Source organism: Netta rufina (assembly GCF_964035555.1).
Source record: "Netta rufina genome assembly, chromosome: 28".
Classification (NCBI taxonomy): Eukaryota; Metazoa; Chordata; class Aves; order Anseriformes; family Anatidae; genus Netta; species Netta rufina.
The window spans coordinates 3,557,671-3,581,477 of NC_140152.1; the positions used below are offsets into that span (position 1 = coordinate 3,557,671).

Sequence of the window (23,807 nt, forward strand, 5' to 3'; positions counted from 1 at the left end):
AGGTCTTTTTCTGATATTTGCCACCACAGCAGGGGTACAAGGATATTGAACTGAGCTCAGGGCTTAGAAAACAGAGGTGTTGCAGATGAAACACAAGGTCAGATGAGGACTGGGCGGAAACTATTCCCTGCTCTTTGAAATTAGTGCATTTCTGAAGGAGGGCACTGACAGTTCATGGAGCATCTGTGGTTTGTTGTTTTCCCCATTGCTCCAATCACTTTGGGCTATTCTGGACAAGTGGGGCCTTAATCATCCAAAGACAGGAAAAAAATGTCCTGGTTTGGGGAAGTAGGGAAGCCTGTGGCTCAAGCTGTGTCTCTGCAGGAACTGGGGAAAGCTACAGTTTTCTGCAGCCACCTGGAGCTTAATTGCCACTTAAAGGAATTATCTCCAGCCTTTATCCCTAAGAAAAACAATTATTAGTACAGAGGAGAGAGATTGATAAGAAAACAGGTTGGAAATTGCTTTGTAGACCTGCTTCCCCTCCTTTCCCCATGTTCAAACTGAAAAAGATGAGAAACAAAATGCTGTTAGCAGGGACTGGGAAGAGAAGAGATGCTGGGCAGAGCATGAGCCTCCAGAAGGAACAGGAAAGAGTAAGACCCATCCAAGCTTGCCCTGGTCATACATTCCTTCCCCAGGCACCTGAAATTGGTCACTGACAAACATTTCTGATGGACTTGGTCCTACATCTCACCAGGGACACCCTTCTCACGTCATCTCCCAGGGTAGTTTCTTGCTTCTTTTGACGTTATCATAATCAGTGCTTTTAGGAATTTCACCCAGAATTTTATAGATTTCACTCAGAATCTGTCAGGAAGGCTATTTCTTTTCTCCTTTAAAGAAAAAAGGAAGCTCTCTTCTCTTTCATATACACCAGGAATAACTCCTGGCTGAAATGAACTACTTGCTGTGGGAGAAAGGCACTGTGCTGACAGGCTTGAAAACTGACAACTTACTATTAAACTACAAAAAAGTCACTTCCCCAGTGATGGTGAAGGCTTAGCAGCAGGAGACTCTTCTTTTCCCGAATCCTTTTGCTGTAGTAAAAGCTTCAGAGCAAGTTGTAAGAAACCAGAAATGGGCAGATCTAGCCTAATGTACCCAGGGCTTAAAGCAGCCCTAGCTTAAGCCCTGAGTTGTTTTTATATAGTCTTCATTGTCATATGGTCTTACCTCATAACATCATGTTCAGATTCCCTTATGAACATCTCTCTGAGCACTAGGGGATCCAGACCTCTTTCCAAGGTACCACATTGCAGCAATATGGAAGGATGCCCCACAGTAAGAATGGATTTCAGTGCTTAGGGCACTAAACCAAGGCTCCATTTACTCATTCTTCCTATTTTTCTCCACTTATTCATAATGTTAGTGTCTCATTTGTCTGAGGGGCACTCCCTGCTCAGAATTCTGTTCTGTATTATGTTCCCGTTTCTCCTTCCTGACACCCAACAATCTCTGTACAAGTTGATCCACATACTTCATCTGCTGGATTCTCAGCATATAGCTTTCAAACACTTGCTTTTAGAAGCATTAAAATCACATAAAATAAAATAATCCAGACTGTCCCAATGCAAGCACATTCTCCGATTTACAATCAGGAGCTGTTGCCAAAGGCTTTGTTTAAAAAACTTGCTGTGACTTTTTTCACAATTAAATACTTCAATTCAAACCATCTGCCATTATCTGAAAATGACCTTGGGGGTAGAGCAGACAGTGGAAAAAAAAGTCCTCAAACTATCAGCATAAAAAGGGATTGTTTCAAGGATGGCACTGGGTCATGGAGACATATGTTCTAGACATTCATTTCCCAAATGAGTAAGATTGCCATTTTGGATGAATCATTTTTTTACGAAATAACACATTGCCTAGAGTAACCACTCCAGGTCAGAAAGCTTCATACCTACCAGTTTCTTGCTTTCATTTTCTTGGCCTTGATCCTCAGCTCCCATATATCAGTATCTCTTTACAGAAGTCCATTGCGATACTTCCATACATGTGAACTTCTGTGTATGCGTGAGCTGAAGATCTGATCCAAGACTCAGTCTGTATTACATACGAGTTTAAAAGAGATTCTTGGCAAATGAAGAAGGAAAATAGAAGTCTTTTTGTACTCTGAAATTTCCCAGGAATAAAACAAGCGTGCAGTCAAAACTATTCAAATGACGTTTCAGGAGATCAGTCATCTATTAATGCATTTCTTTTTGAACAGACAGAGTTTGCAAATTTACTTTGGGTTTACAGGCTAACCTGTTCTATTGCCATCATGGCCAAACCTGATTTCTGACATAAGATCCAGCTCTGCGTTCAAATGAGTCTCACATCCATGCTAAAATGGATATGATTCTGCTTAACATAGATAGGGTCTAATTAGAAGGATAACTTAACAAAAATCTTGCCAAGGTTGTAGTGGCTCTTGAGGCCAGGTCACATGCATATTCATGTAAGTCAGGTATATGCCCACCAACAGTCACTTGATTTCTCAGAATGCAAGATCAGATTCAAGCACAGGGCCTCAAATCCATGCTCACACAAAGCAGTGCTGTACCCCAGGGAAAACTGTTTTGAAATCAATGTGACTACCCACTAAAACTGCACAGCACAGTCCAGTCCACAATATTTAAAGCTAAAGTTTGTAACTACAGACTTGGACGTGATTCCCTACTGCAGAGTGTGAACAGTAAGTTACAGTTATCCCCACTTTTAAAGTCCTTGCCTAAAGAGGTTTATTCCTATAAAAGCAGATAATTTCCCCTCACCCCCATCTTGTATTGGTGGAGCAGCAAATGTCTCTGCAATTGTGATTCTCTCTTTACTCTGGTTTTGGTGGTCCTATTAAATCCACCTCTATATAGTTTTTATTATCATGTGCACTAAGACCATTTACAGTCAGCGAGTAAAATGCAATGGTGCTGCTGAGAGTCTCCAAGGAGGTTGGCAAATTGGCTTTAGCTGGTTCCTTAGGATTACATTACACTTCACAGTCCAATGCTGCCCATGTCTGCATATGGTGCATTCTTGCAGAGAGCTGGGATTGGGCTGGGACCCAGCTACTTCTCATTTCTGCTTTCTCTCTGCTTCCAAGTCTCCTGTGTTAACTTCACTGACATGGATAAAATAAGCCTTTGGTACATGGCAATCAGAGTTATGGAGGCTGTGAGCAATAAGTAAACTGGAGCTTTTGTTTTTGTATCAACAACACAACCATCGGGTGCATCCTGGCTGCAGGCATTTATTCCAGGTGATGCTCTAAAGAACAGAAACCAGATAGGAAGGCTTTGCATGCCACACAGAATGTGCAGTGCCAGCAATGAGAAAGCTCTCACAAATTAAGTATAGCTGACCTGCAGGAATAAGCCTAAGCAAGAGTAAGCCATAATAATCACAGCTACTTGAAAGCCTCTGTTTCATTTGAGAGTCCTGAATAGCTTTATAAAATCAGGCAAGTATTTATTATAACAACTTACAGATGGGAACATAAATGCCCTGAGAGGTAGTGGCTGGCACATTCAGATGCTGGTTGAGATCCGTGTGTGCTTTGTTGCTAATGACCCAGTAAAGGGTGATTGCTCATGTCTCAGATTGAACACCTACGCAGGCAAGCAGCCATAGAGAGGGGCCACTTGTGAAAATCTTGGCCAATTAACTTCCTAAAGATCCTACAGAAAAAAAAAAAAAAAAAACAGTGCGAGAGTGGAAACAAGTGTTCAGACCAGAGTGGTCCCCTACCTCTTCTGCCCAGGAGACTGATTGCAGGTGAGCAGCAAGTCCCTTGAAAGAAGGGTGTCCAGTCAAACAGTTATCCAACTTTCAGAGAAATCTTTTAACTTTAAACATTCTCTGTGACTACTATTTCAGGTGGTTACCAACAGGATTTGTATTTGAATAATGTATTTGAATTTGAGTGCTTTGTCCTTCCCTGAGTCCCATCGACTTAGGGCTTTATGCATCATCCTCTTCTCTTTTTTTAGTTCAGATTCATTTTACTAATTATCCAAGAAAAAAAAAAAAAAAAAAACTTTGATTAAAACCTGAATGATATAAGGAGCTGAGGTAACTGATATTCAAGGGAAGGGGCTGACATGGTTGTTCTCTTCCTCAGACATTGTGCTTTTCCAGTAACTTTTATCCAGAAAGCCTAGTTTGCAGGTCAGACATTAATTACCCCTCTCAGCTCCTCCATGAAGATTGCCCCATCAGCAACAGGCTCCCATGGTCAGCTGCACATAGGCACAGAGAGGAACAGTAACTTGCCCGCAGGAACAGAATGTGACACAATTTCATATTAGACACATTAGGGAGGGTTACAGCTTCTTTCTGACCATCTGAGCACAGAAACAGCAGTAGCATTGTGATATTTTGCTTATCTACTGAAAGGTCTCCTTTGTATCCTAGGAAATAGCTGGCCCTGACCGTTGATGGTGGGAAGATGATTTGGTGTGCTTTGGGGAAATGAGAATAGCAACAGTCTGTTTCCACGTGAGCTCAACTGTACTACTCCATATTGTGAACAAAGAGGGACGGGAGCAAGTTTAAGTGACTCCAAAACCAAGCTCAGCACTTCAGACTCATCATTTAGATTCTGAATATGCTAGCGAGAGCAGGGGCTCATTTGTTGATGTTTGTTTGCAGGGGTTTATTTGTTTGAAAAGGCTAATCAGCTATCAGGATGCAGAGGCAATTGCTTAAATGTAAAGGGAAAGGAAGAAATTGTTCAAAGCAATTCAGACGAGGTAGCATGGTTTGTGTTTTGATGTCGGTGTGCAGCCAACTGACAAATGCTGAGCCACGGTCTGGTGTAAATCCAGATGAATTCCATTAGAATCAACAGACTTGCTTCCAATTTATTCTGATGTAACAGAGAGCATGATATTTCCATTTTGATTTACATTTGATTTGTTTCCTGTTTCCCATAATTCAGTCAGTTTCCATTGTGTACAAAAACAGCCTGCGCCAGATTTTGATCTCATTTGCATTGGATGAAAACAGTTGTTTCAAATGGAACCACACTGGATTTATAATTGCATAAATGAGAGCAGAATCTGATCTATTCTGAGCGAGAATTTCCCAGGGCGTCGCCATGTGAGAACACCCCTGCCATGGTGAAGCGATCAGGTGCTTTGTCATCAATTTCTGTGGAGAATTTTCATCTAAATCCTGGACCAGAGCCCTGAGCTTGACAGCTGCTGCATCGCAGACCCGAGGTATAGATGCCCCTCTTCCCTTCAGAAGATGAGCTAACAAGCCAACACTGCCACCAACCCATCAGCTATGGATGAATACCATGCATTGGCTTAGAAGGTCAGAAACAGAAAGAGCTCAGTCTTGCCTGGCACAACTCTTCTTCAAAAGATGTGTTGGCCCTGATATATTTCACTTGTCACACACATCATTTATAAGCCAGGTTCTCCACGTTGCCTTTTGCTTTCTTCCTTGAGGCCTTTCTGACTCCTTTTGTTCGGTGGCAGTTTGAGATGTTAGGAGCAATGTAATGATTCTCTGGCAGAAAAGGCTGTCTGTTCTGGTGGCTACAGTGCGAGCAATAGGTTGGGCTATTACTAATAAGTAATAAGATGCTTATTCCCAGCAATGTGGGCAATCAAATGGATTTACTCCTCCCCATTGAAGCTGCTTATTTCCCTGCTAGCGGGAAAACAAGGCCATTTGGAGTCATTAATGGCAGTTGCAAAGGTTTTTCTGAGTAGATAGATGAGCTACGGTGCCATAGCTTCTCAGAGGACTTTGATCCCCTCTCATCTGTCTGGCTTCAGAAACCCTCATTCTTGTTCCTTACTCTCTTCTAGAAGTCACCGTTTCAATGGGATGCGAACAGTCATTACTCTCACTCCAGATCTTACAGGTACTTCACAAGCTTTGCTAACCCTTAAAAAACTTGCCTCTTGACTACCAGCTATAACACATGAAACATGGATAGTCCACCTCGGTCCTCAAAAATGAGTTTTGCTATGAAAACATGCGGCTCAAGTCTTTGTTGCTCAGGGCTTGGGGAAATGCAAAGCTGATGTGCAGTAAAGGCAGCTACACCAGCAGCATAACGCTTTACATCAATAAGGCTTGGCATTTTAAACGTGCACTCTTCCATGTGCATTTGCAGGACTCCTGCGTGTTTAATTCCACGGAAACTTTAGGTTCCTCTTAATTTACAAGGCTTAGCACCAGACTTGGGAAAGATAACAATGGCAAGAACTACAGCAACACCGCCGATGACAACACACTTATTAAGGCCATCAGTATTAGGAGCACATTATGTGGCAGATTGAAATTTCAGCATCTCTACGCTTCTCTCACCACGTCAGCTCAGCCCTGTGCAGAGAGACTGGAAATTACCCCATGGGTTTGGCCTGCAGTATATAAAACAGAGCCTTGGAAAAAAACAAGGCAATCATCAAATTTCCAGTGTAGGCGGCAATCTGTCTGTTAGGTTTGCACACATACACATTATCGGGGCCCGCGAGTGCCTAAAGGCAGTCTTACCCAGAGCAGCTCGGCAGCTCGTGCCTATAAAACACAAAGGCACACCAGGTTCTCCTCTGTCTAATGCTTCACAGCGAGCAGTAACTGAGCGGGACCTATCACGCGGTAACAAAGGCTGACATAAATACTTATTTGTGATTTTGTTCCCCACAGTTTTTATTCCACCGTGCAATTTGCATTACAACTGGATCCTAATTGTCCATTTTAGCAAGCAAAGAGCAATCTGATACAGATTATAATACGCGAGGTAAAGCGGCAACGTCACGAAATAAGTGCTACCAGCCACGTACAGCCTGCTTGTCTCCCAGGGTTTTGACACTGGCTGATTAAGCAACTGGGCAATACCGCGAGGGAATATGCTTAACCAAAGCAAAAATGCCCAAAATCATTTCATCAGGGCTTCCTGATAGTCCTGAGTACGAGGCAACGAAGTCCTGAAAACATTTTTGAGGTGATTTGATGCAACTGTCCTTGGTGAAGGAGCACCAGGGCCACCACGGCATGATGGCCTGGCCTGAAGGCCCTGGAAAGCCTCGAGAACAGAGCCCATGTGAAGCACCGCTGGTCCCACGGTGTTGCTGGAAGTCCTTGGGAGGTACTGCAGGATGTCTGGCATCAGCAGCCCATCTGAGGTAGGATGGCAGAGCGACTGCGGGGACAGAGCCCCAGAAAGCAGCATGGCCCTGCAGAGGAAGCCACATGGCTGAAAACCAGGAACACCTGGAAGGAGAGCAGCAGTTTCCAGGAGAGAACCCCACACAGCCAGCCTCTCTCGGCTAACGGGGCACAACTGCCTGGTGCCAGTGGCCCCTTGAAGGAAATGCAATGCAGCTGCCATCTATGTGCAAGTGCCTCTGGGGCAGGGAACACCATTATGAAGCAGCCTCAAAGGAGACATGACACAGCCTGCTGGAGACCCTGAACGCTCAGCTGGAACAGCCACCACATTGAATTCTCCTGTATATGAAAAAACTTCTGTATTCCCAGGGCCACCAGTGCAGACTCATTGATTAGAAGGCAGGGCAGGAAATTAAATGAGGCAGGTGAATTAAAGCCAGACTTCACAGACTGCATCTGTTCCTCCGTTCCCTCTGGGTACAACACTGATGTAACTTTAAAAAGTAAATTTAGTGCCCAGGAAAGCTGCCAGACTGATGGCTCTGTAAGCTGAAGCACTAGATGCATCCACAACTTGGGTAGAGGAGAGGCACAGAGGAGCCACTGAGACATGCCTCAGCCTGACCTGCCTTGCTGAAATACAGCAGCTGGGGGAGATGGCCCTGCCTGGGCTTGTCTTCTGCTCATGAGGCTCAGGAAAAGGAGCTGGTTGGGAAGGCCTGGCTGCAGCTGCGAGGTGGAGGTGAGCGCAGCAGCAAACAGCAGTACTCGTGGTAATCCTGGCTGTGGTGCCCCAACAATAGGAGGATCCCAAAGATAAACACTCCTGGCAAGAAGAAAGCCCGTCCATGGTGCAGCAGACGAAGTTGCAAATGTCTCCATCTTACGATACGCCCAGGCTGATGTGCAAACAGGAGCTTGCACACCTTTCAGCTTTGGTCATCGGTCTTGTCCACACCTGTGTTTGCAGAGAACAAGGAAAACATCTATTTCAGAGCAGTTCTTAGTATCTTCCCTGATATTTGGACCTACAGCAGCAGCCCTGTACTCTGCAGTCTGAAGAGACTGGCTGTTTCTTACGGACCTAGATGAGCAAGAAGAGACACAACGTCTCAAATGAGACCCATTTTTCCACCTAAGTGGTGTTCAGATGATTTGAAGCCAGCCTCTGCCTGTTTGGAGACCCGACCTTCTTCTTGACCAGACTCAGGTAAACTGTAAATTATATTGTAAAAAGAGCTCACCTCTTCTGTGAGCAGCTGAACAGTGAGATCACAGCATTTGGCAAGCACTGAGGATGCCTCAAACTATGGAGTAAGAGGCAGTGTGGGGAGGACGGGCACTAAAAGGGGACCAAAGGGGGACCAAATGAGTAAAAAGGAGGTTGTCCCACTGCCTTCCCAGCCCTCCCATCCCTGGAGGGTGGCGTGGTGCTATCTGCAGAGCATTAAAAATCTCTTGAAGGGAAAGAACAACAGTCAAATAAAAAGAGCAGTCAGCTCTTGTTCCTCAGAGTATAGTCTCTTTTCTTTTATATCTTGCACTGGATTATGCCATAGAGGGAAAGAAACAGAAATAACTCAAATAGCTTCAGTTAGTTTTACCTCTTTTTGTGCTATACCTGTGGCTGTTTGCAGGTGGTTTGCTTTTTTTTCTTCTTTTTCCCATGTGATAAGATCCATCATTTGAAGGACAGCAACCCAACCAGCTCTTCTTGCTCTGAAGAAAGGCAGCAACTTACACTTAGAATAAGAGATTGTCAGGCAGATCTGAAGTGTCAATCAAAGCCTATCTCTGAAAAAAACATTAGTCCAAGCAGTTCCCCGCACTACCACAGTTAATTTACTCTTTCCAGATATTCCCCTGAGCTGCAAAAAGGCTTCCAGAGCTGACCAGAGCTGCCAGCTACAGGCATGAGGTGTTAGAGCAGATACTGGACCTAATTCCACTCAGGTCAGTTTGCCTTCTACAGAGCATAAGACTGTGATTGCCAGGTCCAGAGAAGAAAATACTGGTCCCCCAGACTTTGTGAGACAAATTGTACATTTCACTAGAAGGGAGACACTGATTTAGGACTCTGTTGCTGAGTGTGTCCCATCTTCAGTGGCACGCCTCCACTTTAATATTGTTATTAACATTTAAATTATTATTTATGAGTGCACCTAGGCTGCACAAGGCACTTTCCAAGCTCTCAGGAAAGTACTGGCTCTGCTCCAAGAAGCTCATTATTTCAGGACAGACGGATGCACAGAGGCGCCGCATGGTCAAGTGGCAGAAACGCTGACCCAACAGCGCCAGCACACTTTCCACCATGCACCCAGCTTGGTGGTTGACCTTGGAAAAGTCACATTCCTTCTTCCCATGCTTAGTCCCATCCCAGCCTTTGTCCATTTCTGTTGCTTGGACTGAAGGCTCTTCAGGTGTGACTAAGTTCACAGACTTGTCTGTCCTAGAATCTCAGGGAAGTATTTTGGGAAATACTCTTTGTTCCTAGGAGGGGAAAAAAAAATACTCCTGGAAAATGAGAAACTCCATTTTCTATGGCACTTCTTCAAATGTTTCTCTTGGAGGAAAAGAATCAAACATTTTCTTGCTGCCAAAAAAAATCCAGAAAGGCATGTTTTTCAGTTGAGCAACAGAACATGCAGGCTTTATGGGGGTATTGGTAACACAGATAACAATCACTGACATTTTCTAGGGAAAGCACTGTAGTGGTTAAAGAAACATCTATTTCGTCCTGAATGTAAGTTTGAACCTAAAAAGTGAGTTGTTCCATGAGCAGGGGAACTGGTGAAACCCGTTCTCCTGACTTATGTTTTACAACTGCTTTTTATTTCTTCCTTTCTTGGTGCTCCCAATATCCCCAGGGCACCCTTATCCCCTTCAGACCTCCCCAGTAAAGCCCTTAGCTCTTCTGAGAGCTTCCTGCTTTGCCAGCAAAGAGCAGCAGGTGCAGTAGCTGGTTGGAAGTCAGGCAGGTACTGATGACCAACTGGTATGTCTCTTATGTCCTGCTGATTTTTAATGTGTTTTTTTTTTTTTCAAAAATTGCAGGAATCTTGGGTCTGTGAGACCTCTCTCTTTCCATCAAACTGGATTGAACCAGGTCAGCTGGTTCAGAAGTTATTGGAGTGGGGGGACTGGCACACAGAGGGATGAGCAGCACAAGGTGGCTCATTGCTCTCTAAACCCTGGCTCAAAAATATGGCAGTTTTGGTGAAACAATGGGGCCCTAATGTCAGGTAAGGTGGTTGCTGTAAGAGCAGCAAGCCCATCTTTGTCCTTTGGATATGTAAAGGCTCCAGGACTGTCTCTAGTGCACTTACCACTTATTTGCTCTACCGAGCCTTCAACCTGGAAATCAGGGCCCCACCTCATAGGAACTGCACAGGCAATCCCTAACCTGAGTCACTTACAGCTGGATGGATCAAGAGTGGGAGAGAGGAAGAAGAAATTATCTCGGAGTTGCACATAGGGAGAAAAAAAGAAAGGCCAAGACCAGCAACTTACTGAGGAATCCTGTGAGCAGGTTAGAGGGAGGCTCAGATGTCCAGTGTCCCCATCTAGGGCGCTAAGCAAAGCCCACCTCAGCTTCTTCTTGCTTCATCACCCAGGCAGAATTTGCCCTTTCCTGGGCATTTCGCTCTGATTCACTGCCCCCAGGAGCTGAGTCAGTCTTACCCATGCTTCTCCTTTGGCAGCTCAGACCACATGGTGAGCTGGTAAGGAAACGTTATTTGTAGTTTGTTTGGGTTAATTATTCATGGGCACTGTGCTGAAAACACTTGGAGCTGCTTTCTGAACAGTCCTGGAGCTGGCATGCAGGGAGGGACTTACCAAACGCCTGTGGCTGGGCTGCCTTTCCACGGCCAAGCTCTCTTCCATCTGCTTCCTTTCAGCCCTTGTCACGCTCCCCGTTTCTCATGGCTTTGGCTGTGCTCTTTGGCATTATCTGAATAAGAAAGAGGCAAGTACTTGGAGCATTGTAGACATGCAATCAAAAATGGCATTTGACCAAGGAGGCGCTGACCCAGGTGTGGGGAGAATATAAACCTGATCCTCTGTCTGTTTTGTTTTTCCAATCGCACTAAGCCACATCCAGGTTTTCACACCTGCTTTTCCTCCTGCAGAAGATGCCTTCACCCTTGCTTCTGACAATCTGCAACTGTCTGGAAGCCTTTTTCCCATAAGCAAGGCTCTGCTTACTTAGTGCATGATCCTGAAAATCCATTTCTCATCTCAGAACAGGGCAGCCTGTAGCTTTAGGAGCACTCTGAGGATGTTTACAGTGAGACAGCTTGAATTTCTCTAGGCATGCTCGCCCCCATACATTAGCACTAAACAGTGGTTTTCAGCCTTTCTGGGGTTATGGTTCCATAAACGTTTTCTGACAGGGATACAGACCATGTGTAGGATACTTAAGCTTAACACAATGAGGATTACTTTCTTAGTTACTCTTCAGAAGATCCTTAAAAATTATGCAGGACTATCCCTGGTGTCTTCAGAACAGGGGCTGAAGCTCCTGAAAATTTCTAGGGGTACCTCTTCAGGGACAGCATCTGCTTAGAGAGCTCATTATCATGGCTTGGACGACAACCAAGATGCTCATGGCCTGTAGGCAGCAGCTCTACCAGGCAGCCACCCCACCCAGCCGAGCCAGTAAGTGCAGGGCTGAGTCTCTTGACTCCTGTGAATTGCTCTTTCCAATTATGCAGACAAGAAACTGAGCTTGTGCTGCAAACATTTAATCGGGAATTAGCAAAGTTCGAAGTTTATGTGGGGTGGGTTTATTTTTTTGTTGTTGGGTCCTAGCAAAGGACACTATGATTCTGCTTTGGCTGACAACAGCTGCTGGCTGGGTTTTCTGCAAATGCCAAAACAAGATTTGTATTCCAGCGCTCAGTTACTCACTTGAAATTTCAGGGGACTGTAATAGCCTAGGATTTGCTGTGAGCCCACCCTGTAGCACATATGCCCCATAAAACACCAGGACACAGGACAGAGCATTTATCCCAACTGGGTAAAATCCTCAGCTGGTATAAATCAACACAGCTACAGAGGAGTTCAGGAAGCTGTGCCATGTCACGCCAGAAAAGAACCTGGTTTAGAATATACTTCCAAATCATTAATTCTTTGCCTCAAGCCAAGATAGATGCCCCCTGCCACCATGGGACACGTGTTAGCTCAGTTTCATCTACTGAAATCTCATGCAACTGCCCAGGGAAAGAATTCTGACCCTATGGACTGTGTTCTCTGCTGATGCAACCCTCAGCTTTTGTTAAATGAGCTTCTTGGGCTGAACAATAGGTAACTGAGCTAAATAAAGGTGTCGTTTGCTGGCCTGCGCTATACTAGGGGTTACCAGAGGTGACTGCACTGGTCCTTTCAGAATTTATAAATTGATTTCAAGGAGTTTACACCAGCAGAGAGCTTGGCCCATGAGTAATACACATAAATATTACTTTTAGGCACAGAGATGGAGAAGTCAGTCCCCCACCTGGCTGTTGCCTAAGTAACGCATCTCCAGGAGGATATTTTTTAAGCCAGTGTTATTTATCTAGTAGATGGAAGCAGGCCTGTTAAGGCATACCAGGTCAACATATGTCTAAGCATGTGCTGAAGAACTTAATTAGTTCTCCCTGAGAAGAGAGACTCCCAGTGCTATTTAAAGGATCGTTATCCTACTGCGAGATGCCTTGGAGCCTGCTGCTAGGTCTAAGCTTAACAGGGCAAGTCCAGAGTAGTTGTACGGGAGTGGAAAGTCTTCCTCCATGCTGAGGAGCAATTGCTGAGCAACCCCAGGAGCTGGGAGGTCAGTGCAAGGAGCAGGCATCAAAAAATCACGCTGAAGCTCAGCGTAAGGGGCTTAATTCATGCTTGGCTGCAGTGTTGGCTTTCTGTGCAGGGTCAAACTGTGTAGACCCCATTATTTTTCTGATTTCTCTTTGTAGAGATTCGGCAACATCTGCGGTTGCTGGTGACTGCTTCCCAGGTGATTCTAGTGAGAGTGAGCAGGGGTGACAGGACAGAGAAGTAATAGAAGCCTGGAGGGAGCCACTGGTGAGTGTCTATGCAAAACATCGATCCTTGTGTCATCTTTGGAGTCAAACATAGGAAGCAGTTTCTTAGCAGCGAAACTGGACCTTATGGAAGTGGCTCAGTCAGAGTTTTCACGCCAAGCTATAATTTATGAGTCCAAAAATCAGAGACTGTAAACTGAATGGCAACAAGGGAATTAGCCAGGTTCCCCAAAGATGGATGTTTTTGCTCTTCTGCCAGGAGGTAGCTCCTTTAGTGGATGGACCTTTAGAAAATTAGGCTGAGCAGCCTCTGAGTGATAAAGCAGGGTCTGAAGCGTATTAAAGCATGTGTAAGCACTGACACCTACTAAGGACACTGAGGCAGCATTGCAGAAGAGGAAGAATCCTGGACATGCTTATCTTGACCTAAGAGTGGCTTATATCCCACCTAGCACCTCGGTCTGCTCTTTGAGCTGTCAGAAGTTATTCCTAGATGAGTTGTTATGGTAACTGAGCTAATGCCCCGAGATAGATGTTTTCAGGTGGCTCCAGGCCAAAAAATCAACACCAAGAGATTCCAGATAATAGACTTCTGCTAAATTCAGTGCTGGCATCTACTTTATTTAACCTATTCACCAATGACTTACTGAACTCCATTCTCCGGGCAAGCCATATGTGATGACAATAGCTGCTTGACCTCAATGAACCTTGTCTTTCAAAAGACTGAGGGGATCCTGTGTGCTCTCGCTGGGTCTGTGCCAGTAAATTAAATGTGCCTGGGACTTTCCTCTGCAGTGAGAAGACAGCTGGCACAGAATGGCCGTTGTTTTCATAACAAATTCTTACCCTCCAAACCTGCATGGTCACATCCAGATGGACCATAAAGAAGAGTCTTTGACCCATGCTAGCTCCTGAAATGCATCTGGACTGGACCAAGCTGCAGAGCAATACTCCAGCAGTGTAACAGAGAGCAGCCCTGGCACTGGTTAATTTATTAGTACAGACCTTGTCTGACTGACTGCAGTCACACGTAAGAAAGGAGCCTGAAACCAGGTGTGAAGGCTCTGACAATGTGCTTATGCTCATACCATGTCCTGAACCAGCTGGAGCTGTGCGTCCTTAGGAACAGTCAGTGACAGGCACACGGTGTGTCAAGGAATCGCTCTGGATCACCCAATAGATCATCCTCTATTTGAAATAGCTCATGAGACCACAGAGAGGAAGGCTCCCATGGGTTAAGCGGTGGATTTGCCCCTGCAAGATACCCTCCACCTTGCATCTGACATGGAAATTAGCAGCAGGGGGATAGCAGATGCCCTATGCCCACCACCCAGCCCTGCTGGTGACTGCACCATGGAAGGCCTCTTCAGGCAGTGCTGCACAACCTGCAGCCGGCGGAGAGCACTCAGGCAGCTCCAACAAACCTCAGGGAGAGTCGTGCCACTTCCAGAAACTCCCACATCACCACCAGACCAGCCGAGCAGCTACCTGGCTCTGGGGCCCTGCGCCTGCCGCCTCCGGAGCGAGCCAAACAGGTTCCACCATGGCGTGGTCCGCAGTGCCAGCACTGATCACACCCCGGGCATTTGGGACAGCCTGCTGCATGCCCTCGTGGATGTTTTTGCATCTCTGCTGGGTGGCTGCTTTTTTTCATGTCGAGTCTCCCTGGTGGTCTCCTTGCTTTGGACACCAGTAGCTCGAACACCACAGGCTGGCCCGAGGCCTCTGAGTTTGGGGGGTTCTACCTCTGCTCGCCCTTTGGCATTTCTCATCTTGTTTTGCCCACTCGCGAGCTGTGTTATTGCAATATGCAGCTCTCTAGGGCAGAAACTGTTTTCCCGCATGTTCTTTGCTAGGCTTCCACTGCAACAGGATTGCAATCTTAATCAGCGCAGCAGTAATGTGATTAAGAAGCTGCTGCACAAGTGGGAATTGCAGCCTCAGTGGATGTGATTTTCCTGGTTCTGGCCTGCCTGGGTGTTTCCCCAGGATGAGAGGTCATGTTGACTGAACTCCAAAATGGCTTGCCCGAACTTTTGAACACCGAGGTCCAAATAAATTTTCAGCATTAGCTGGTATGCTGATCCCTTTCCTGCCAAGCTGCAGCCTTAAGTGATTTTTTATGGCTAAGTTATAAACCCCAGAAAACACGAGCAAGAAGTGGAAATGCTGACTTGGCCGTTGCTAAATGCCAATTATCTACAAAGGCATTAAGGGTGGGGGGTTGAAAAATAGGGTCATTTTCATGTTTTCTCTGGTTCAAAGTAAACTGTCCCGTGAGCCCCTTATAGGAACACACAGCATACAGAGTGACCATTAATATTTATAGGCACGACACTGAGATGCAGACCTTGGCAATCAGAGCAACACCACTTTTGGAATTAATATAGCTCTGCTTGGCTGGCCTCTCAGTGCAAAATACTAAGTAGGGACACCAAGATTTTTAGGGAGAAGTTAAGAAGTAGATGATGACCTTCAATGGCAAGGGTCCATACTTCACTGAGTCTGTGAAATAATAAAGCCAGCTCTTAAAACCTTGGGGCTGCTGGCCAAACCCAACACCAGGTTCTTTGTTCCTCTCTGCTCTTGTGGCTCTTAGTCCCAGTGCTGCATAGACTACTCTTGTCTTACTCCCTAAGGTTTCCCACCGTTGACCAGCTGATAAAGACCAGCATACCTCCACGGATGTTACTGGAGCAATGTAGTATAGATCATAGGATGGTTTGTGTTGGAAGGAACCTTTAAAGATCTAGTTCCAGCTCCCCTGCCATAGACCTGGACACCTCCCACTATACCAGGTTGCCCAAAGTCCCATCCAGCGTGGTCTTTTAATACTTCCAGGAATGGGGCATCCACAACTTCTCTGGGCAACCTGTTCCATCGTCTCAGCACTCATGGTAAAAAAAATCTTTTCTCTAATCCAATTCTACCCTGTTTCGGTTTGAAACCATTATCCCTTGTCCTGTTGCTACAGGCCCTAGAAAAAGTCTCTCCCCAACTTTCTTAATAAGCCCCCTTTAAGTGTTGAAAGGCTGCAATATGGTCTCCTTGGAGCCTTCTCTTTTCTAGGCTAGGTTAGCCAGCATGGTTTTATAATACCTAAAGGTCTGGCTCAGTAATCCTAAGGCTCAAAATGGTGCTGTAATCTCAGTTGCAATGCAGCACCTGCCTTCTCCCACCCTCTATTTCCAAACTCTGATAGAAACTGATAGAGAGAGCCCTCTAAACCTGTCCTCTGTACGCTGAGGATCTGGCAAGGTGCTGAGTCATGGAGGCTGCGCTGAGCCCAGGACTACGCACTGAGCAGGTGGTGACTGCTGCCAAGGCACACACACGAGCATGTCTCAGAAATACTGAGTGTGGGGTCGGTATTTCAATAACAGCCCCGTCACCCCCGTGAGCTTTTAGAGAAATGTATCCCCAGTACCTGGGCATTTAGCACTCGTGCCACACAAAATAGTTTGGAATTGACTGAGGTTGTCATAGCCCACTAAGCCTCCGTGTCCAATAAATCAAGGAGAAATGTGACTTCAGGGAAAGGCCGTCTACCCACCACAGTGCTCCCAGCCCTGGGAAAAAGGATCAGAGAATACACAAAGGTGCTTGTTTGGGAGCTGGGAAGGTTTTGATTAAATTCTAGACAAAAACATTATAAATCCTGCTCCCTTTTTCATATACTCACAGAAATTGAGCCTGAACATTAAACAAGAGGCTTTAAATTCTCAGAAATGACTAGCAGCTTCAAGCATGTACCCAGAACTCAGCACACTGGGGTCAGGATCCTCTGGTGATTCTTGCATTGCTGCAGTTACAACCCTGCTTTTGCAGCACATGGGAAGGTCCCCAGCACATTTTGGAGCACCGATATGTGCACTCCATCAACCGAGTCCCTCTGAATCCTTTTCTACAACAACAAATATAAATGCTCCTGCTGTTAAAAACAAGGTGAAAAGGAGGAGCTGTGTGAAGTTAATCAGAGAGTTGAAATGAGATGCTGGAGAAAGGGGCCATGGGTGACTTGAGGTTTGCAGTTAGCTGAGCAATGTGAAATCTCTTGTGTCTGGCTGAGCTCTGAAAGGAAATGCTTTATTAAATCTTCTTTGTGTGAGATTTCAAGCTGCCTCTGGACTGGAAAATAGGACCATTCCAGTATATGGCATCTAATCAGAACTGAAGTCCTTAGTGCAGGTTTTTCTGCAGAGCAAACTCTGATCAGCACAGATGCATAACTCAGATGGCTCAGGATTCAGAAAGCTGAATTAGACACCGCACACCTGTGCTCTGCCGTGTCTCTCTTCTACCCAGTACCCCCAAAATGCTTCACAGAATGAATCGTGCTGACAGCAACAAGCCAGGTATTGGGAAAGATGGTGCAACTGGGTGTAAATTCACCCCACTGAGCCCAGACTGGCCAGAGGGCTGAGGTCCATTATGTAAAATTGCATTCCCACTGCAACGTAGGAGTTGCCCTCATTGAAAAGATTCACTGAATCTACTTTACGCTGCCTGTCTTGGAAACCTCTAACATCACTGCTTTGTGCCAAGATCTGGCCACATTTGAGGAAGTCTCAGCCTCTTCCCATCTCTGTCCAGCACTCACCGAGCTTTGCTGTTAGCAGGCTGCTCACAGCTCTTCCTTGTCAAAACAGGGCTGCGCCACCCCCAAACACTTGCGGAAAGCAACTACTAAAAAGAAATGGCGAGAGCCAGACATGACAGTGAAAGATGAAGAGAAGGGGTAGGCTCCCACAGCACTCCCCTGGGTCGCACAAGCTCCCATTTGCACGTCTTCTCTCTCCCTCTGTTTGGCCATGTTGTCAGGAAAGTGAGACCTGATCAGAGACAGGAGTGGCAACATCAACCAGATTTCCTCCTCCTCTTTCTCTCTTATTTCACAGTGCTGCATGTCTGGGGTTGAAGAGGCTTAAATCGCAATCTGCCTGCTGGAAATTGCAGGGGTTTCAGCTCCTGATCTGCTTCCTGCAAACCCCATCAGGAAAGTGTCCCAAAGGGCTGAGGTACGCAGAGCATTCCCCCTCCCTTACACCAGCCCAGCTCCTTGCCTACCTTTTATTGCTGACGAGAAGCAGGACAGAACCATTCTGGATATTGGCTTCTTTGAGAGTCTCATGTTCTTCGAGCTGCCTGGAGTTGTAATAAAATGTCTTCTTCCAGGAGGTGACGCCCTCCCGCACCAAGTGAGCCCGCAGGTCCATCACCGTGTCTCTGGGTCTGACGGTCAGTGGCATCATCAGGTCCTCATCAGCCAGGTGCACCTTGATGTGGTACCTCTTCCAGCGAGAAAGACTCCTTCGCAGCGTGTCCATCCTCTCCAGCTCACCGGGGACAGTGTGGCAGCGAGGAGCATCCAGCTGGGAGGTAGGTAAGGCAGGGATGTGGCTCTGAAGAGGCTGTCTGCCGTGAACAACTTAAAATGTCCTGCCAAACCTGTTCCTCCCAGTTGCTGAGCTGCATGCTTCACATTCCAGGGAAGAGCTCACCTGGCTCCAAGAGCCTGCTGGCTGGGAAATGTCTCCATGAATCATTTCCACACACCCCTAAATCCCTTAATAATTACTGCGTCCTCACAAAGTGCTCTTCATTCCAATGGCTTTCACAGGACTTTGAGGATGGATCTCCGCAGCCATTTGAAATGTGGGTGCCTTTGAAAAATGAATGGGTTTAGCAACCTCATGTCTCCTGCTCTAAAAAGCTGCCAGCTGTGGGATAGCTCAGTTCAAAAAGGAGACGTTGAGAAACCTCACAGCTATTTAACATGGCCATTTTAATGAAGAACAGAAAAATATTCTGCATAGTGAAAACTTCCTCATGGGGGAGAGCCAGAACATCCTGAAGGAGACTCAGCCGGTGTGAACACCCCTCATTAGTGCACTGCAGTTTCACATTAGGGGATCTGTACAGTTACTGTGGGAGAACGGGCTGGGACCCTCCAAAAGGGGTAGCATTCATTCATTGCTCCTCATACCATCACATATCTAATACTGACTCACACACTCCTCAGTGGTTTATCATCTTGATTTCCTCCTCCTTGGAGATCCGTGCCTAATTGAAGTATTGGTCGTATCCTGCTCTAACACGTGAGCAGAGATAGCATCACAGGGCTGCAGGCACACGCGAAAAGGTGACAAGAGAGGCCTCAGAATACCAAGAGGAGCAAGTGATGCTCTGGTAAATACAATGACACCTCCAAAAGGAAGGAAGCAATGCCAGCTGTGGGAGCTGGCTGTAATTGAACGATCCTGCAAGGCAGAATCTGACAGTCACAAGATGGTACTTCAGAACAAACATCATCAAGATAAGGAAGTCATTTTATTTTTTTTCTCAAAAAGATCAAGTCACCCTCTTATCTTGCAGGTAGTTTCCTGCAGCCCATATTACAGGAATTAATTCCCTTGTCCATTCTTCTCAACACACACCAGTATTTTTTGACCAAAGTACTGCAATATAGTTGCCCTCAGAGTGTGCTCTTCACTAAAAAGGGGCTGCTCTTGCCTATTAGATAATGAAACAAATTGTCAGATTTTCAGATATGGCAGCAGTCAGTTCCCATTGAGAACAAGATATGTGTCCCCTCTCCCACTGAGAAACAATGAGGTCTCTACCCTGTCTTCTCACTTCTCTTCTTTTTTCCATCCCCAATGCATTAGGTCTCTGTCAGGAACAACAGCTACACTACAGGTCATGGAGATTTCCCTATGCACTCGATAGGAACTGAAACTTCTGCTAGCAAGTTTTTCTTTCTGGATTTGTTCACCATAGAGGTATGATTGTTTTGGTGGGGACTGGGATTCCTGGGTCCTCACTCTGCCACTGAGTTACTGCAGAGGTTTGAGATGAGTCACGTCACGCCTTCATGTTTGTGTTTGCTCATCTTATGATTGCTGCATGGTGTAACACGTGTCCTTTAAGCACCGTGTGTGAAATAGGAACAGCTTTTAGCACAGCCATGGCCCCTCTCATGGAAGCTTTTATAAATAGGATAGATCTGCAGATATGTCAATATTTTTCTCGAACACATGACACCACCACCATAGTGAAGGAGAAACGAAGGCACAGAGCAGTGCAAAGCTGTTTAAAGGAAAAAAACAAAACAAAAAAAAAAAAAAAGATAAAAAAAAAAAAGTAAAAGGCTTCTGTCCCCACATCTAAGAATCTTATAGGTTGCATTTTCAGAGACCTACAGAATCTTACAAGTCTGGGGCATGGTGCATCCTTCCCCATTGGGGTGTCATTCATTTGGGGAGCCAAAATTAACCTCTGGTGTAAATCCAGAGTCTCAGGGGTAAAGCCAGGGTCTGATCCAATTCCCACTGCCATCCAAGGGCAGATTCTCATTGACGGCAGTCAGAACTGGATCGTGCTCCAGACACACTGAGGTCTGATGGCTCCGGCCAACAGAATTTGCCCGGTGAGTGCCAAGGGAAGCATAAGGCATTCTCATTTCAGCAGAGCCCGTCTGGTGTCAGTGAGTCCATCAGCTCCATCCTTCTAGCGTACGTGACAGCCTGACAGCTGCCAAATACCTCCCTCAGACACCTTTCAGACGGCTCCTGTTTATTTTTAGGACAGCTCTTTCCAGTCAGGGCTCAGATGTGTGTATCATTACATAGAAAAGGGGGATGGTGGCAGAAAGAAAACACACAGCTATTATTTCTATTATTTTTCTTTCTTTACCAATGGTGTGGCTGCAGATTTTCTCATGTACCCCTGTGCCCCATCTGCCCATGTTGGGACCATTCATTTTAAGGAAAGGGGTGATATTTTAGCCTATGAAAGCCAGCAGAAGGAGAAGCATAGCAGTGAAGTCAGCTTATGAAATATTGAAGCAGTGAAACCCTCACTGGAACACGTGAATGGCTAATGCCAGTTCCAATTAATTTTGAATTTTTCATTAAACCATTATTAAAAGCAAGAGGACAGCAGAAATAAGGGAAATTGACTTGGGCAGTATATTAAGTACCTTAGTTTTGCTGGAGGATGTTTTATTATCTGTCCAAAGCAATTATTTCACAAGCTCCTGATAGTTTGTGGGCTAAACAGAGGTATAGGTTGAAGTTCTGGGTGGTCTTTTCTTAAAGTTATTTTAATCCTCATCCTCTGCCCTGTGCCTCACAGCCTAATTGGGCAATGTCTCTGGGATGCCATATCTGGAGGACGAGACATGGAGTCAGAGTTCTGAGAATCTGTGATAATGTGTCACTCTGGCGTTATTTACAAATCAAATAAAAACTTATTGACTTAAGCTTTTCCCCATATTGAGGGCAAACAGAGAATGTGCAAACATTCAGAGAAACATTCATTAGGAAAGCCTGAAAAGCAATTTAAAACCTAGGTGGGCTATGATTTTTTTAAGAACTAAAGCAATAGCATTTAATAAAACATAGTCTCCTCCTTTCCTGCTCTCAAAGCTTCCCTACTCCATTGACTAGAGCAAAAAGAGAAACACCTGCTTAAATTAGGTGCTTCATTAAAATGTCTCTTGTTAGTTGAGATAATCCTAGGCCTTATAATGTCTTTTTATAATGCCAGAATAGAGACAGATATTTCTTAGCCTTTTTTTTGGCAACGGCTGTGTTTTGCTGCCTGCTGTGCTGCTGTCCTTGCAGAGGAGGACAGAAAAGTGGGATGTTGCTCTATCAGGAAATAAAGGTTTCTTCATTTCCTGGTAGCAATCATATGGAAAGTGCGACATCTGGGGAAAATAAGACCTCGATTCCCCTGGAGGACTCTTTGGGGAAACTCCTCTGTCAATGCTGGCCTTTCAGGCAAGTAAGATACTGTGCTGGTTCCTGAAGCTGTCTGATCCCAGGACTCACAGTCACTAAAGCTTAAAACAAAGCATTAGCTAGCAGGCTCATTCTCTACCCCATGGTCGTTCTGCTCCATTACTGAATGGCGCAGAAGGAGGCTGTGGTGTTGTGACCTCTGAGACCCACCCTGGCTGCTGGGGAACATGGGGCTGGGAGAGGTTCACTCACTGCAAATGAATGGCTGTGCAGGGCAAATCAAAAAGTTTGACAGTAATAGCTTACAGTTAGAAATCTCCAGTCCAAAATGCAGCCTGCCACCTAATCCACTCAGTGCCCCAGATATCTTAGGTAATGGGGCAGCTTAAGGTGCTAATATTTATATTTCTGAAAGCCCAGAGGCCCCAACTAGAGCTGTACCACCATGTGCCAAGTGCTTTACAGATAAGAAAGATGAGTAAGGCCTTTTCTATCACCCAGTGCTTCCCTCCTCCTGAGATGTGCTTGATTATAAAATGACTGGGCTCACTTTAGATGTCAAGTTACATCTACAGGAAATGAACAAAGAGCTAATAAATGATTAATAAATGCTTTGAAAAATGGGTAATTAAATGAAACAGCTTTTTAGAGTTCAACGGAAAAGCACAAAACATGTAAGCCCAAGCGATAACACTTCTCCTGATATAACTTATCTACAGCATACTGCTCACATCTGGAAGAGTGCTTAGAAATACTATTAACTTCTTGTGCACCACGAATAAAGGGAGCCTTTGTGAAGGAGGAACAATCCTTCTCCTGGGGATAAGGGCAAATTCCTCATTGTTTAGACCATTTAAAAGCCGTAAAAGCTGGAAGGTACTTATGGTAACATATATTGGGAGGTGTGTGTGATGAGGGAAAGAGGCAATCTTTGCACTGACCCTATCCTGTCATCTGCCTGTCAAGCTATAGGGTCCTGTTCTCCCAGGCCAGATGTCCTTTCTGTTACACTGGATCCCTATCCTGCATCTCCTTGCCTGGCACAGTGGAAAATGTCTTGTCATCCTGCCCTGCTCCATACAACAGTCAGGAGTTCTGATCCCATGTTTGGCACAGGATTGAGCTCAAAACAGGCTTCAGAAAAAGCTGGGTATTTTCAGCTTTGAAGGAGCAAACTTGTCTGGTTTTGGAACCACAAGTTTCTAAGTGAAAGCTAGTTGTGAGATGGTGACATTTTCTGGTGGAAAGGGAAACATGAAGGAACAAAAAACCAGTAACGCACATGTTAAATGAACCAGTCAAGTGCAGACAATGGAAAAGATGAAAAATGGATATAGGGGAAAGCATTTTGCAGTGGTAGGTTTTTCTTGCTGCAATTCTTTATAACTTCCCAGATAGGAGATTCATGACCCTAGGAAGCAGTCTGTATCCTCCAGGGTTTGGCCTGCAGCAGCCCATGACTCACTCACCTGCCAGGTTTGGCAGTAAGCTGAGAAACAAGCAAGATAGCAAAACATCTTATGGAAGCAGCAAAACAAGAGATGAATGAATTAACTGCTGGATGAGTGAAAAAAAAAAAAAAATATATATATATATGTATAAACCTCTGTGCACAAAGTGGGGGGGGAATAGATAGAGCGAGTGAGTGCTCATGCCACTGGGAACTCCAGAGGAGCCTGCCTCCAAGGCAGCCAGCTCCATTTATTTACAGGCAAAACAAATTCAGGATGCCTCAGTCTTAAAAGGTGAGGTAGGCGGAAATAAAAGATTTGAGGCTCTACCAGCCATTCCACGAGCAGCAAGATGGTTTTCCAGGAGCTCAAGGAAGAAAGAGGATTTGTGGATCTACATTGCCATCTAATGGCAAGGAGGAGCTGAAAGCTTTCAGTACAGCCCAGAAATGGGCTACACTAGCAAAATAACTGAG

At 45.5% G+C, this 23,807-nt stretch overlaps 1 protein-coding gene across 1 annotated transcript; it reads right to left on the reverse strand.

Moving 5' to 3' along the window:
- Positions 1–18,196: 18,196 nt before the first annotated feature.
- On the reverse strand, positions 18,197–18,460 carry TINCR (TINCR ubiquitin domain containing; the record flags this gene model as incomplete). Its single annotated transcript, XM_084302930.1, has 1 exon — positions 18,197–18,460. The coding sequence occupies one exon, from the start codon at positions 18,458–18,460 to the stop codon at positions 18,197–18,199; it is 264 nt and encodes an 87-aa protein (XP_084159056.1).
- Between the last annotated feature and the right edge of the window lie 5,347 nt (positions 18,461–23,807).